At 42.7% G+C, this 15,884-nt stretch overlaps 1 protein-coding gene across 1 annotated transcript in view; it reads right to left on the reverse strand.

Annotated features, from left to right (window-relative positions):
• Positions 1 to 2,600: 2,600 nt before the first annotated feature.
• Positions 2,601 to 15,884, reverse strand: part of LOC138949964 (RNA-binding protein MEX3B-like) — a 113,323-nt gene continuing 100,039 nt past the window's right edge. Inside the window, exon 2 of the mRNA XM_070321749.1 lies at positions 2,601 to 11,976. Within this exon, the coding sequence (XP_070177850.1) occupies positions 10,562 to 11,976 (1,415 nt within the window). The 3' untranslated portion in view covers positions 2,601 to 10,561. The remainder of the gene's footprint in view (positions 11,977 to 15,884) is intronic.

The raw sequence follows: 15,884 nt of genomic DNA on the forward strand, positions 1-15,884 counted from the left end.
ATCTACAAATCATGCCACACATTACATCTACAAATCATGCCACACATTACCTCTACAAATCATGCCACACATTACCTCTACAAATCATGCCACACATTACATCTAGAAATCATGCCACACATTACATCTAGAAATCATGCCACACATTACCTCTACAAATCATGCCACACATTACATCTAGAAATCATGCCACACATTACCTAGAGCTACAAATCATGCCACACATTACCTCTACAAATTATGCCACACATTACCTCCACAAATCATGCCACACATTACATCCACAAATCATGCCACACATTACATCTACAAATCATGCCACACATTACATCCACAAATCATGCCGCTCATTACCTCAGACTGTCGCTATATGCTGGTGCCGGTTATGTATATACGTAGAATGCAGACAAACAGACGCACACATTATCAGACACACATACAACGCCACCATCAGGATCGTCACACGCATACAATATAATGCACCGAGACACAGACCAACACTCGCACGCGCGCACGCACGCACGCACGCACGCATGCCAGCACACACACACACACACACACACACAGACAGACGTGCACGCACACACGCACACACACACTTACACATACCCGCACACACATACCCGCACACACATACCCGCACACACACACACATGTTAGGGTGACTCTGCTGCTGCTGGCTTTCCACTGACAGGAAGCAATCAGAATGTCCCGGCGATGTGACAATGAGTTTATGTAAAATCCTGTGTAGATTAGATTTATGTGTGAAGGAGGGCATCTTTAAAAACATTTCTTGTGAAACGAACAAATATTTGTTCCTATATCTTCATTCAGCACCATATTGTGTTTGATTTATGACACGAGAAACATTCTTAAAAAAATAAATCACGGCAACAACAAACAAGTCGCGTAAGGCGAAATTACTACATTTACTCAAGCTGTGGAACTCACAGAATGAAACTGAACGCACTGCATTTTTTCACAATGACCGTAGTCCGCCGCTAGTGCAAAAGGCAGTGAAAGTGACGAGCCTGTTCAGCGCGGTAGCGGTTGCGCTGTGCTGCATAGCACGCTTTACTGTACCTCTCTTCGTTTTAACTTTCTGAGCGTGTTTTTAATCCAAACATATCATATCTATATGTTTTTGGAATCAGGAACCGACAAGGAATAAGATGAAATTGTTTTTAAAACGATTTCGGAAATTTTATTTTAATCATAATTTTTATATTTTTAATTTTCAGAGCTTGTTTTTAATCCAAATATAACATATTTATATGTTTTTGGAATCAGAACATGATGAAGAATAAAATAAAAGTAATTTTGGATCGTTTTATAAAAAACAACAATTTTAATTACAATTTTCAGATGACCAAAGTCATTAATTAATTTTTAAGCCTCCATGCTGAAATGCAATACCAAAGTGCGGCCTTTGTCAAAGATTGCTTGGCCAAAATTTCAATCAATTTGATTGAAAAATGAAGGTGTGACGGTGCCGCCTCAACTTTTACAAAAAGCCGGATATGACGTCATAAAAGACATTTATCGAAAAAATGAAAAAACGTCTGGGGATTTCATACCCAGGAACTCTCATGTACAATTTCATAAAGATCGGTCCAGTAGTTTTGTCTGAATCGCTCTACACACACACACGCACAGACAGACAGACAGACAGACACACACACACACACACACACACACACACACACACACACACACACACACACATACACCACGACCCTCGTCTCGATTCCCCCTCTATGTTAAAACATTTAGTCAAAACTTGACTAAATGTAAAAAAGAAAGGAAGAATCATTTAAAGTTGGAGCAGGAAGCTCGGAAAATAAATAAATCTCATGTGTATGTCAACATTCGGTTGGCAAAACAAAGAAGATTATTAGCTTAAAAATTGGGCCAACACGAGAGAAGTAAACAACATTGATGTGCATGATTATTGGATGCTTCTCAGGTATCAACAGGAAGTGTCTCTTCGCTTTAAGACTGCTTCTCAACAGTGCACTTTGTTACCAAATACTGTGTGTGTGTGGTTGTGTGTGGTTGTGTGCGTGTGTGTGTGGTTGTGTGTGTGTCAGTGTGTATGTGTGTGTATGCGTGTGGTTGTGTATGCGTGTGTGTGTGTGCGAGTGTGTGTGTATGTGTGGTTGTGTGTGTGTGTGTGTGTGGTTGTGTGTGTGTCAGTGTGTATGTGTGTGTGTGCGTCAGTGTGTTTGTGTGTGTGTGTGTGTGTGTGTATGTGTGTGCGTGTGGTTGTGCGAGTGTGTGTGGTTGTGTGAGAGAGAGAGAGAGAGAGAGAGAGAGAGAGAGAGAGAGAGAGAGAGAGAGAGAGAGAGAGAGAGAGAGAGAGAGAGAGAGAGAGAGAGAGAGAGAGAGAGAGAGAGAGAGAGAGAGAGAGAGAGAGAGAGAGAGAGAGAGAGAGAGAGAGAGAGAGATGCGTACGCACGCAGACATTTTGTACAGGTCGTGCATGTCAAGATATTGGATTAACACGCTCTCACACACGCAGGCTCACACCCTTTCACACACTCAAACACACACACTCACACACACACACACACACACACACACACACACACAATGACAGGCAATTTTCTTCACGTAACTTTATTGGCAGAAAAATAAAACTCTTACAGATGTAATGTCTTTTCATAATTCATATCAGCGAATAAGGATTTGTGAATCTAGGTAGTATTATAATCAGTATGACCCACTCTTGCATAGGGTCTGAGAATAAGATATCTGTGTAACTCTGTTCCCACTCTTTACTTATTGTGCTTAGTTTTTGACAGTCCGCACATAAGTAAACAAATCATAGTAAAAAATACAAAACACACCGAACTACTGCGGTGCAGATACACATAAGGAAAAATGAAACTGAAAAACTCTGGCCAAACGTTCATACAAATGATAAGACACCCACGCTGTGGACAGTACAACGTTCTTTCGAAACTTGCCACAGTAAGGTATAAAAATGAATTAAAAAAAAACTCTCTGGGAGACGGAAGACTGTTTCCATCTGCTTTTTGTGTCCAACCAAAACGAATAAAACTCCTGTATTGTTATGCTTAAAGAATCCAGCAGTGTTTCAAAAAACATTACACAGTTTGCTTTTACCGTGCACATTAAATTCGCTTTGATAAAGAACTCAAACAGAACTAAAACACAAGCCATTGAATCAGATCCCATCGCCGGCTTTTGAATACATCCTTAAAACGAGAGAAAGTCTTCGTTTTTTTCAAGCAAATTAAAATCGTTAAGATTCTAATTTAAGATGGATTTTCTTTCGTAAGAATATTCCTTTTTCAAACGAAAGTTTGATAAACAAAAATATCTTGTAAAACATCCTCGTAAGAATTTTATTGAAAATACAACATAAAATTAGATTTTGTTTTTGGTCACCTTAGAAGGAAACGTAAAAGTTCTCAAAACATATTTTTTTCGCTGTTTTCTGGGGCACTGGGTTCGCTGTTACATGTACTACTAGACTGCAACTCGAATCAAATGTAGACAAAAATCTAAATATTGACAAATTTCATTTACACATAAAGGCTACGTTATATTTCATTGAATGCGTAGCATGAGGTACACTTAGCCTGCCTATAGTATAAAATGTATACACAACACAATAAATCAATCGTTCGGCGTATATATTTGATTGTGGCGTATTTATTTAAATAACAGAAACGGCTCAAACACTGCACATAGACACACAGGTCGTATAAAAAGAACATTAATCTGTTACTCCACGGTATACATTACATCAAAAAATGGTCTTGATCAAACATCGGTGAAGTCCAGAAATCAAACAATCACGCAAATTACGTCATAAGTTGTGATACATAGTTTCCCGAAAAATCTGTTTGAAATCAACGGTAAGTTATTTGCATAAGTATTGTGACAATAACGACGTGACTGGAGCAACAGCAAATAGAGATTTCATCAAACAAATTATCATATATAAGCTTTGCTGCTGTAAACGACATTTAGGAACATATCAACTCTCTTACAAAATCAATGTCATAAATAATTCCAATTGTGAACACACTCTGCACGCATAGTCCTTTATACACTGAACGAATAGTCAAATCATAAAATAACTTTTTTGTCTTTAAGTGATGATATAATACTTTCTTTGGATAAACTTTTGTTGACGACATACAAGACCAATTTGCACTTTTCATCATAATAATTTAATAGTGTCAATATATGACTGAACAAATTCCATATCATATACGGGGACAAATTTTCAAATGCTGCATCCTACCCTTTTCACTTCTACTGCCATACCAATTGCCGGATGTACACATACAGCTGAAGTCGTGTATTCACTATTCCAGTAAATATTCGTTCAAGCTTTTGCCAGTCGGCAGTGCATGACTGTTCAGAACATCTCACACGATTTGAGTTTTGAGGCAGTGAACTATTTAGGGGAGACTTGCTACTGAAGGTTGTTAAGCACACCAGTAGAGGTATTGCTGTGGAGTGATAAGGGTGGAACCAGTACCTGAGCGGGTCAGAAGGGGGCGACAAGAACAAATACAACTGAGCAGAAAAGTCAGGGACAAAAAGCTAAAAACCGATTTCAAGATCTTTTTCATGCAATTCGGATCATATGTATGCGTGGTACAAAGCAGCGCTTCAAAGCCAAAGCAGGGAACTGGGGTCGTGCTTGGCAACAGCATAGGGACTGAAAAGTACCAACAACGTTTCCGCAAAAGTAGCAAGAAATAGTTCAACCAACTGGAAGAACCCCGACAGCCAAATGAAGTTCCGAACAACAGATTACTAAAATTGTACGCACAGTTTCAATTTTAGCGACTGAGGCGAGATACGTCACTTTACACTTTTAATGTTGGAAGCAGGATATAGTCAAATGGGAGGTTAGCGTAAAGGGAGGATCGGGGGGTGGGTGGGGGGGGGGGGTGGTATAAAATACAGACAAGAGGGTGCGTTTCGTGGCGGGGAGCAAGAAATTAAACGAGCAGAAAATTGGTTATATACGGAAGGGGTTGAAAATCTTCGTCAAATTATACAAAAAACATAATTTTACAGTCAAATTAACGATTTCGTAATTTTGTTGTTTTGTTTTTCGTTCACAGTGATTGTTCAATCGGGATTACAGAAAGTTTGGTTACAACAGCAGGGAAAAGAACGGGAAAGCGCGTCAGTGCATAACACCAGGTAGAGAACTGTGGGGCTACGTGCAGTGCAGAGCGAGAAGCAGGGCGCGGAAAGAAGGAAGGGCAAAACACGAGCATCATTTTTCTTGAAATAACGGAGAATATGGACAAATTCACAACAACAGCTCCCACAACGAAGCACACTTTTTGCACTGTTCAGATTTCGGCCAGCCTTTTAGATAAACAACAACACATTTCATGATTTAGATAAACAACAACACTTTTCATGATTTAGATAAACAACAACACATTTCATGATTTAGATAAAAGCAAATGAAGAAACAATGTAAACATGTAGACGGTAATATTCTTCATCAGTTTCACCCAGCCAAGCAAGATGCAGCATGAAATGTGTTGTTGCCTATCTCTGCCATCGTCTGTTCGTCATACATTTGGTTTGTTATGCACACGACATTGATTTATAGCAATAATAATATTATGTATTACAGAATATATACTCTCGTCAACATTGTCACACACTCGGTACAAAAGGTATAAATACATTCATTTTTATCCGGAGAACTGAGTATCTTTCAGAGGAAGCAAAGGTGACAGGCGACACTGATATAAACTGGGGCAAGTTGCATGGATTTCCTCAGCACCTGGTGCTTCTTTAGCGCTAGAATGGTCGTAATCCCTTGTTTGGCGTGAAATCATCGCGGCCATTTTCCGTCAGGGCGTGAGCTGTGGAACACTATGCGATTGTCACGTGACTGGAAACAACCAATGGCGACCGCTTATATCTTAGAGCAAAGCAGACACTAAGAAAATCCATGAAATGGGCCTCTGGAGTGGAATACAATGTATGCAGTACAATATGTTCTCTTCTCCCCCGACTGTACAGTGTCCGTGAGAACAGCGATTCCTTGCCACCTGAACACAATCTGAGAGGAAGAAACACAATGGAGATACGTGTATATTGTACAGATCTGCATACACAATGACACAACATCGAACGTTACAGTACTGTCGATGATGGTTCGAGCTGAGAGTTACGAACAGAGGCATATTATATTACAAGTTTAGATCTGTTTAAATATTCCAGTTCTGTGGCAGTGAACACCGCGATGGAACAAGGGAGAAACATGATCTCTTTGTCATAAATTATGATTGCAAGTTTATGAATGAAAAATACGATGATAGAAAAATTAAAAAGATATTTTGTTTTCTTTTTCAATCACGATTCGATGATAAAATACGCCAGCAATGCTTGAAGAATTACAATATGAAAATGGGTACTTTGGAAAATACTTCCACACTTAAAAAAAAACAAATCAAAGAATCGCCAGAAACTTTGAGAAAAGGACATTCACGGTAATTTGACTTAGTGGCGGAAAGGGTGGAATCTTACGTTACCCATTTTCTTCAATGATGCTGCTGGTGATAACGTCACAAACTAAAACAGAATTATTTTGCAAGGGCGAATTTTGAATTCAGCAACCAACAGCAATTATACAAATGTTATTGACGGGAAACCGTCGCTTTGCGGAGAATAACGGGATGGAAAGTGACAGACAGTTATTTGAAGATGGCTAGAGAACCACATGTTGCACAGCGCCACAGGTCCAACACACGTGCCGGACAACATGAAACAGGCACATCAAGAATCATATCGCACACAGATGAAGTGGAAACCAACTTTGCACAGAAACTGGGAAGATATGTGACATGGTAATCGCATTCACGAGGAACGTTTGGGGATAATTGTGACAACAGCGGTTTTGCTCCCTTAGCTGATAACAAGTCGCGTAAGGCGAAATTACTACATTTAGTCAAGCTGTGGAACTCACGGAATGAAACTGAACGCACTGCATTTTTTCACAATGACCGTAATCCGCCGCTTGTGCAAAACGGAGTGAAACTGACGAGCCTGTTCAGCGCGGTTGTGGTTTCGCTGTGCTGCATAGCACGCTTTTCTGTACCTCTCTTCGTTTTAACTTTCTGAGCGTGTTTCTAATCCAAACATATCATATCTATATGTTTTTGGAATCAGGAACCGACAAGGAATAAGATGAAATTGTTTTTAAATCGATTTCGGAAATTTAATTTTGATCATAATTTTTATATTTTTAATTTTCAGAGCTTGTTTTTAATCCAAATATAACATATTTATGTTTTTGGAATCAGGAAATGATGTAGAATATGATGAACGTAAATTTGGATCGTTTTATGAAGAAAAAAAAATTATTACAATTTTCAGATGTTTAATGACAAAGTCATTAATTAATTTTTAAGCCACCAAGCTGAAATGCAAAACCGAAGTCCGGCCTTCGTCGAAGATTGCTTTACACAAATTTCAATCAATTTGATTGAAAAATGAGGGTGTGAGGTATTTATCGAAAAAATGAAAAAAAACCGTCCGGGGATATCATTCCCAGGAACTCTAATGTCAAATTTCATAAAAATCGGTCCAGTAGTTTGGTCTGAATCGCTCTACACACACACACACACGCACAGACAAACAGACAGACACACACACATACACCACGACCCTCGTCTCGATTCCCCCTCTATGTTAAAACATTTAGTCAAAACTTGACTAAATGTAAAAACAGGATTTTGATCTCACAAGCAGAAGCTTTAAACATTATTACACACTTTTTCCTGTACATTTCAGCTTTTCTAAGGACTTTTGTCAAATAAGCAAGACACCACTGATAAGTAGACACGCCGTGACACGCCGAACACAGCGGAACTGCCGTCCAACAGACAACACTCAATGTGGCAAACACTAAATCACTTTGACTGGCCAAAACAATGACATGACAGTAACGTGTAAGTGTACACAGTACACAAGGACAATTCTCTATTCTTTGTTTTTTGTAAACTTTCTTCGGGAACATGTTTAAATACGTCTGACACACATCTTCTCTTCTTTTAGTCGAAGCGTCGTCGAATCGGGCAAAAAAGGCTGTCTGGTTGTAACATAAATATATTTCAGATTTCCTTTCTTGAATTTAATTTGTCAGATTAGTAAAACACTGTAAATGCTTGTTACTCACCATAACCATAAAACACATTTGATGGTCTATTCGCAAGCGTATAAGAACCGTAGTTTTGCTTTTCTTTTGCAACACATCTACAAATTATAAAAAATGTGCTTGCCCTCTTTATGGATTTCGTACTGGAGACAATGACTTCATTCTGTCTTTCCCTAAAATTCTTCCATGGAATCAGAAGAATAACCACACACACATTTATTTGATCAGGACATACACGGTGGGAAGATTGCTTCTCAAAACAAAACTAGTAATTCACACATAAATAATGCATTACTGAAAAAATAAATATCTCAAAAGTATTTACGTCAGGTGTCACATAAAAAGGCGACGCGATTAAAAAAAAGAAAGATTAAAAAGCTTGTGTTTTACTGCAAACTCTTCAAACATCCACACAATTAAGATCCTTTCCTTTATTTGGTGTTTAACGTCGTTTTCAACCACGAAGGTTATATCGCGACGGGGGAAGGGGGAAGATGGGATAGAGCCGCTTGTCAATTGTTTCTTGTTCACAAAAGCACTAATCAAAAATTTGCTCCAGGGGCTTGCAACGTAGTACAAAATTAAGATCCCTGTTAGTTTTAGTGTGACAACTGTAGTGTACATCTCTTGGCTTTAAATCAAATGTTAGTGTTAGTGTGACAAGTGTAGTGTACATCTCTTGGCTTTAAATCAAATGCTAACCTTCCCTGCTCAACAACTCGATATTCTCGTTATAAACTTTTTCAGTGACTGGATAAAACCTCGAAAAGTGAGTGTTTTCACAACTACTGTGTTGCTCTTTCTGGTCGCAGAACTTTGAAAATATTGAACACATTCTGAATGTGTTGCTTTTCTGCAAACTTTCAAAAAAGTTAACACTACTGTCATTTAAAGGTGGTCGTTGAGTTTTCGAATGTTCTCTCAGCTTCTGTTATACTGGCCTTGTCTGCAGACGATCAGTGGGACTAGCATCAATGGGGACAGTGGGATTACTTGAGCCGTTGAACAATAGAGAAAAAAACATGTCTTGGTATAAAATGCTGGGCATTTTAAGCTTAAATAAGACCAAGGCATTAGGTTTCTTTTCGCCATGAATTGGCTACCGACGGCTTGGTCCGTCAGATAAATATAGAAAACGGCAATGTAGATGTACAACAAGTAGTTCCATAAGAACAGGGAACGAAACACGCACAAGAACAAACAAAAACAAAATGGATAATTATAATGATGCAAGATACATTGATTGAATTCCGAACTGGATCAGGAAGAATATTGCCTGGGTCTTCCATAGTACACACAGGGTGTTTTAACCAAACACGCACAAATAAAATTAAGATATGCAAGAAATAAATGAATGAAAAATGACAAGATGCAACTCAGGGAGTATTTACACAGTGGAGGATCATCCGAGGGTGACCTGAATGACCTGAATGACCTGAATGACTGCCAGGTGTGCGGTGGTTCCAGGATGACAGGTAGCAATACTAGCACAACACTCTTATTTTTCTCTTGGATGTATGTATCTCTGTTTCGCCCACACACAACAAACTGGAGCCAGTCAGTCTGCCACAATGTAAGCTCAAAGCCATTTAGAACGTTGCAACGGTGTCCACAGTGGGCATGTCGCAATGCTGGTATTCCACCACCCTTTCAAACGAGAGATTGCCGAATCTTGAATACAGTGTGCATCGTAATTTCTGCAGACTGGTACTTTTTCTCATTCAGTATTCAAAGTAAAGGGAGATAGGCAAAGTCTAAAGTGACACATGAACTGATGACGCAATATTGCAACTTTGTGATCATGACGTCATTTGGGTGAAAAGGAAGTAGTTGTGACGTAATCGTCGACGTAGCCAATGACACTTTTACGTCCTGAATTGGAAATACGTCATGTTCATGAACCGGAAGCTGGTGGATCAAGGAAACTGAATTTTGTTGTCACGATTTTCATGGTAATTAAAACACGTGTTGTTTACCTCTGTCCTTAAAATGGTCAACATTAAAACGAGTCTCTCAGCTCGCGGCTGACAAGGCTTAGACGGTGAAATCATCTGTTCTGTTTCATTTGGTTCAAGGCTTGAGGCGCTCCCAGGAACTCGTGCGATAGATTTCGGAAGAGTGCGTGTCGTACATAAAGTTCTGCTTTTGCAGATGCATCCGGCGACTGCCTGGTTGTGGTACAAAAAGTACAAAAAGTGTTCCAATTTATGCTTCGTTCGGGGATTTCGTCCTATCCCTCGTTTATAAAAACAAAAAGTTAATTCAAGTAGAAAACTCGCAAACGAAAATCCAAGTGACGTCTTATCACTGACGTCACCCAAAAGAAAGCAGACAGCTAAGAACTGAACAAGATTCGGGCCTTCAAGAAGCACACTCATCGTTGAGTTAAGACGACGACGAACCGTCGCTCTTGTCGTGGGGCGCAGCCTCCTCCTTCTTCTCCTCCTCGTCCTGCTCGTCCCCCAACACCTGGCGACTGATGTCGTGCGCCACGTCTCTCAGCGGGTCCGCCTCCTGCTCGTCCCTTGTAGGCTGGGCGTCGTCCGGCCTGGTGGGCTGGTACTGGAAGGAGGGGGCGGACAGGACTGAGGGCAGGCTGGACGACAGGGAGGTGGGCAGGGAACAGGACAGCGTGTCCAACATGGACACGCTCCCGCTGTGGGGGAAGGCCGCAGTCACCGCCAGACCCGTGGCGCCGAACGCAGCAGGGTTCGAGTCCGAGCCAGGACTGTGGTTGAGGGCGGGCAGGGAGATGGGGGCGGGCTCGAAGGGGTGGGCGCCGATAGCTCCGAACGCGCTGTTGCCCCCAGCCCCGCTCAGCACGCCGAACGCCCCGATTGTGGAGAAGTCGAAGTTGCTGCTGATGTTGTTGAACACGCGGTCCTCTTCCACGAGTGAGCCGCTAGAGCGCCGTGTGTCCAGGCCGTGTGCCGGGCTGAAGCCGTCCTGGCTGCCGCTGTAGCGCTGCTGACTGCCGGGACTGCCCCAGCACCCCGTGCCATTGAACGGGTCGGCCGCTCCTCCTCCGCTCACCAGCCCGTTGCTGCCGCCCCCGTTGCTGCCGAAGCCGTTGGTGAAGCCGTTGAACCCGTTGCTGTAGCTCCCCTGCTGTTGCTGCTGCATGCCACTGGTGTAGCCGTTGTGCTGACCGTTGCTGAGACCGTTGGATAAGCCGTTGAGCTGAGGACCGCCGAAGCCGCTGCCGCCGTTGTGGTTGGTGAAGCCGTTCTGCGTGGCGTTGTGGCGCGTGCTGCTGGTCAGCGGGGCGTAGGAGAACTGGCTGGGGGACTGCCCGTTGAACTCGCCCAGCACGGAGGGCATGGAGGAGACGGAGGAGGAGGAGGAGGGGGAGGAGGGCTGTCCGTGCAGCGACCTTGACCCGCTGTGCTGACCTGTGCGGTCCTCGATGTGCTGCAGGATGCGAGCCGCGGCCAGGTCCACCTCGCTCTGTTTGCCCCGCACCTCGAACACCGGCTCTGCCGACCTGTTGGGCGTGATGATGTAGGCTCCGGTCTCCTCCTGGATCTTCTTCACCGTGGCTCCCTTGGGGCCCACCACCAACCCCACCAGCTTGTAGGGCACCTCCACAAAGCGCTTGCACTCGTGGCAGTTGTGCAAGTGGCGGTCCTGGTGGCGGTTGGCGCGGATCTCGCTGAAGTGGTCGGACTGGTCTCTGATCTCCTGCATGGCGCGCATCACGTCCTCCTTACGTCCCGTCACCACGAAGACCGGCTCCTCGCCGCGCACCGGGGTCTTGATGTACGTGTTGGTCTTGGCGCGCAGGTCCTTGATCTTGCAGCCTGAAACACACAATAACAGAGCTGGGTTAGATTTAAGTTGAAGAACAATTGAAAGACTTGACCTGCCTGAAACACACGAAGAGAAAGTAGGGTTAGCTTCAAGCTGAAAATGCTCTAAGCTGTATACGTACCACCCGTCACTGTGATTAACACAAACCCTGATTGATTAACACAAAGCCTGATTGATTAACACAAACCCAGGCAGATGCGTGTGGGTGCAGATCTTAGTGATGAGGCCGTTCATTGTAAATCAGCTTTTATGACTGGAGAGGCCATTCTTTCTTTCTTTATTTGGTGTTTAACGTCGTTTTCAACCGTTCAAGGAGAGGCCATTATTTTCCCCATCATTTTCAATAAACAGATTGACTTGGCAAGAGGTAAGTGTCTATGCAGTGTAACCTACAACATAAGACACCCCTCGAAATCAAATTCACAAGAGCAAGGCCGGTTTCCGCGTTAGAATCGATACGAAAGTCAGAACAGCAACAAACAAGTCGCGTAAGGCGAAATTACTACATTTAGTCAAGCTGTGGAACTCACAGAATGAAACTGAACGCACTGCTTTTTTTCACAATGACCGTAGTCCGCCGCTTGTGCAAAACTGACGAGCCTGTTCAGCGCGGTAGTGGTTTCGCTGTGCTGCATAGCACGCTTTTCTGTACCTCTCTTCGTTTAAACTTTCTGAGCGTGTTTTTAATCCACACATATCATATCTATATGTTTTTGGAATCAGGAACCGACAAGGAATAAGATGAAATTGTTTTTAAATCGATTTCGGACATTTCATTTTGATCATAATTTTTATATTTTTAATTTTCAGAGCTTGTTTTTAATCCAAATATAACATATTTATATGTTTTTGGAATCAGGAAATGATGTAGAATAAGATGAACGTAAATTTGGATCGTTTTATATAAAAAAAAATTACAATTTTCTGATTTTTAATGACCAAAGTCATTAATTAATTTTTAAGCCACCAAGCTGAAATGCAATACCGAAGTCCGGCCTTCATCGAAGATTGCTTTACCAAAATTTCAATCAATTTGATTGAAAAATGAGGGTGTGACAGTGCCGCCTCAACTTTTACAAAAAGCCGGATAGGACGTCATCAAAACTATCTATCGAAAAAAGGAAAAAAAACTCCGGGGATATCATTCTCAGGAACTCTCATGTAAAATTTCATAAAGATCGGTTCTGTAGTTTGGTCTGAATCGCTCTACACACACACACGCACAGACAGGCACACACACACGCACAGACAGACACACACACACACACACACACCACGACCCTCGTCTCGATTCCCCCTCTATGTTAAAACATTAAGTCAAAACTTGACAAAATGTAAAAAACGGAACACGTTTTGCAAGCCATTTGCAAGAACAACCAAATTTGTGTTCAAAACACTCAGTTCACCTATCTTGTCTGACAAAGACATCATCAGTTATGGCATGCTCAGCGATGTAGCTGTTAATCCTCTCCGAAAAAATAACATGCCGTATTTGAAGCCGTTATAGCGGGTAATGAGACAAGAACAACAACACACACAAACACAAACACGGTACATTTTGGTAACTCAGTCATATCATTAACGCTTTGTTTTCAAACTTTAGAATAGCTTTACAAAAGCCTTTACAAAAGCTATTCAATACAGCCATAGCTCAAGTACGACGCTTATTTACCACACAGGATAAGACACTAAACCCCCACCCCCCCCCCCCCCCCCCCCAAAGGGACGCGGGAAAATGTCAAAGTGTCAGACAGTAAAGCAAGCCGGCAGGGACCTTGGGCCGATGACCTCCAGGCTCTAACGGTCACCTGTTCCCTGGGGCGGTGGCCAGTAATCTATCAGACACCGACCACCCTCCACTCACCAACACAATTACTTCTGCGGCTGAAAGCAGCCCCGTGATAAGATCGCCATGCAAAGCAGCCCCGTGACAAGATCGCCATGCAAAGCAGCCCCGTGACAAGATCGCCATGCAAAGCAGCCCCGTGACAAGATCGCCATGCAAAGCTGCCCCGTGACAAGATCGCAATGCAAAGCAGCCCCGTGACAAGATCGCCATGCAAATCAGCCCCGTGACAAGATCGCAATGCAAAGCAGCCCCGTGACAAGATCGCCATGCAAAGCAGCCCCGTGACAAGATCGCCATGCAAAGCAGCCCCGTGACAAGATCGCCATGCAAAGCAGCCCCGTGACAAGATCGCCATGCAAAGCAGTCTTCCGCACGGAGGAGTCCTCCATAACGAAGTTAACATTAATTGAAGACTGGAGATAGCAGCCAAAAGTTAAAAGAAAAAAATCTTTGTGGGAACGTTAAAGACAACAATTCGGTCCAGAACCTTTCGACAAAACTCAATCTTGGACAACCTGTTCTGCAAACACAAACAATGTCTTTCCGTTTAAAAAAACAAACAAACAAACAAACACACACAATTTGAAAGGAATGATCAAGGAAATGACGAGAGTAGAAGTGGACCGTGGATAGTACAGGGTGACACGAAAAAAACAGATCCCACCAAAAGTTTAATATTTTCTGAAATAATCAGCCGATTCTTTTATTTTTTCAGGTGAGCCAAGCTGAAATGATGTTCTAACAGCCCACCAAGTTTGAGCTTCAAGATGTCATGGACAACGGAGCATAAGACATTTATAGTCGAGGCCTATTTTCGGTCAACGCTGCTCAACTGGAATTCAAAAGACAGTTTGGACGTAGAGACTTTCCTGTTAAATCAGTTATCTATGGATGGAGGGATAAGTTCAGAGACCATGGGACTGTCAATAACCTCAATAGTAAAAACCCTAACAGGGGATCCCACTCTGGTCGACCTAAATCAGCAAGGACACCGAGGAATATTGATTCAGTCAGAGAGTCTGTTGTGCGCAGCCCGAGCAAATCTGTTCGCCGGCGAAAATAGGCCTCGACTATAAATGTCTTATGCTCCGTTGTCCATGACATCTTGAAGCTCAAACTTGGTGGGCTGTTAGAACATCATTTCAGCTTGGCTCACCTGAAAAAATAAAAGAATCGGCTGATTATTTCAGAAAATATTAAACTTTTGGTGGGATCTGTTTTTTTCGTGTCACCCTGTACTGCTGCATGGGTACAGATTGAGTTCACTATTACCAACATGTCCGAGCTTAAAACAGTTTGTCCGATTTACATATGCACCTTAATGTAATATTTTCGGAGAATCTGCCACGAAAAAGACGACCGTAAATCCTCTGCGACAAAAAGACACCAGTAAATCTAAACCAGGGGCTTAGCATGGACTTGGGGGGGTCAAGCCTGGAGGATTAGGTAGCACTCTTTGGTAGCACACAGCAAACCACTGACCACAGGTCAAGATAAAAGTCTATCACTGTTGACCACTGAATCTCGGGATGAAGTCCATCACTGGACAGTCATCTGCAACAGCTGGCGGGAAAACTGACCACCAAAGAAGGGAGGGGGGGTGGGGTGTCAGGGTATGATCGGGACACAGATCACATCTCGCCTTCTAGCCCTAGATTACAGCTAACGAGGAACGAGGGGCAGAGATAGAGATGATTAGAGCGCGGTGGGTGGGAGGGAGCGGGGAGAGTTGTGAGAATGATGGTGACTGACCACACAGTCACACACACTACGGCCATCCCGGACACCAAAGGCGCAGGTCACACGTCACGTCACTAATGACGACACAGGAAGCATGGACCGTCACTCCAAATACATTAACCAGGCGGAGTCAGGAACGCGCATCTTCAATCTAAATTACCGGTCTCTTGACAAACTTAGGCGCCGTGACAGTGACTCTACTCCCACACTGTCCATTGATTAAAGGTAAGATTGCTTCTAATGAGTGATACCTCGTGTTGAGATCCACACACTTGTTCAGGCTTTACACGGAAAAAGAGCATCGTCACA

This window comes from Littorina saxatilis, linkage group LG1 (genome assembly GCF_037325665.1).
Source record: "Littorina saxatilis isolate snail1 linkage group LG1, US_GU_Lsax_2.0, whole genome shotgun sequence".
NCBI classification, from domain to species: domain Eukaryota; kingdom Metazoa; phylum Mollusca; class Gastropoda; order Littorinimorpha; family Littorinidae; genus Littorina; species Littorina saxatilis.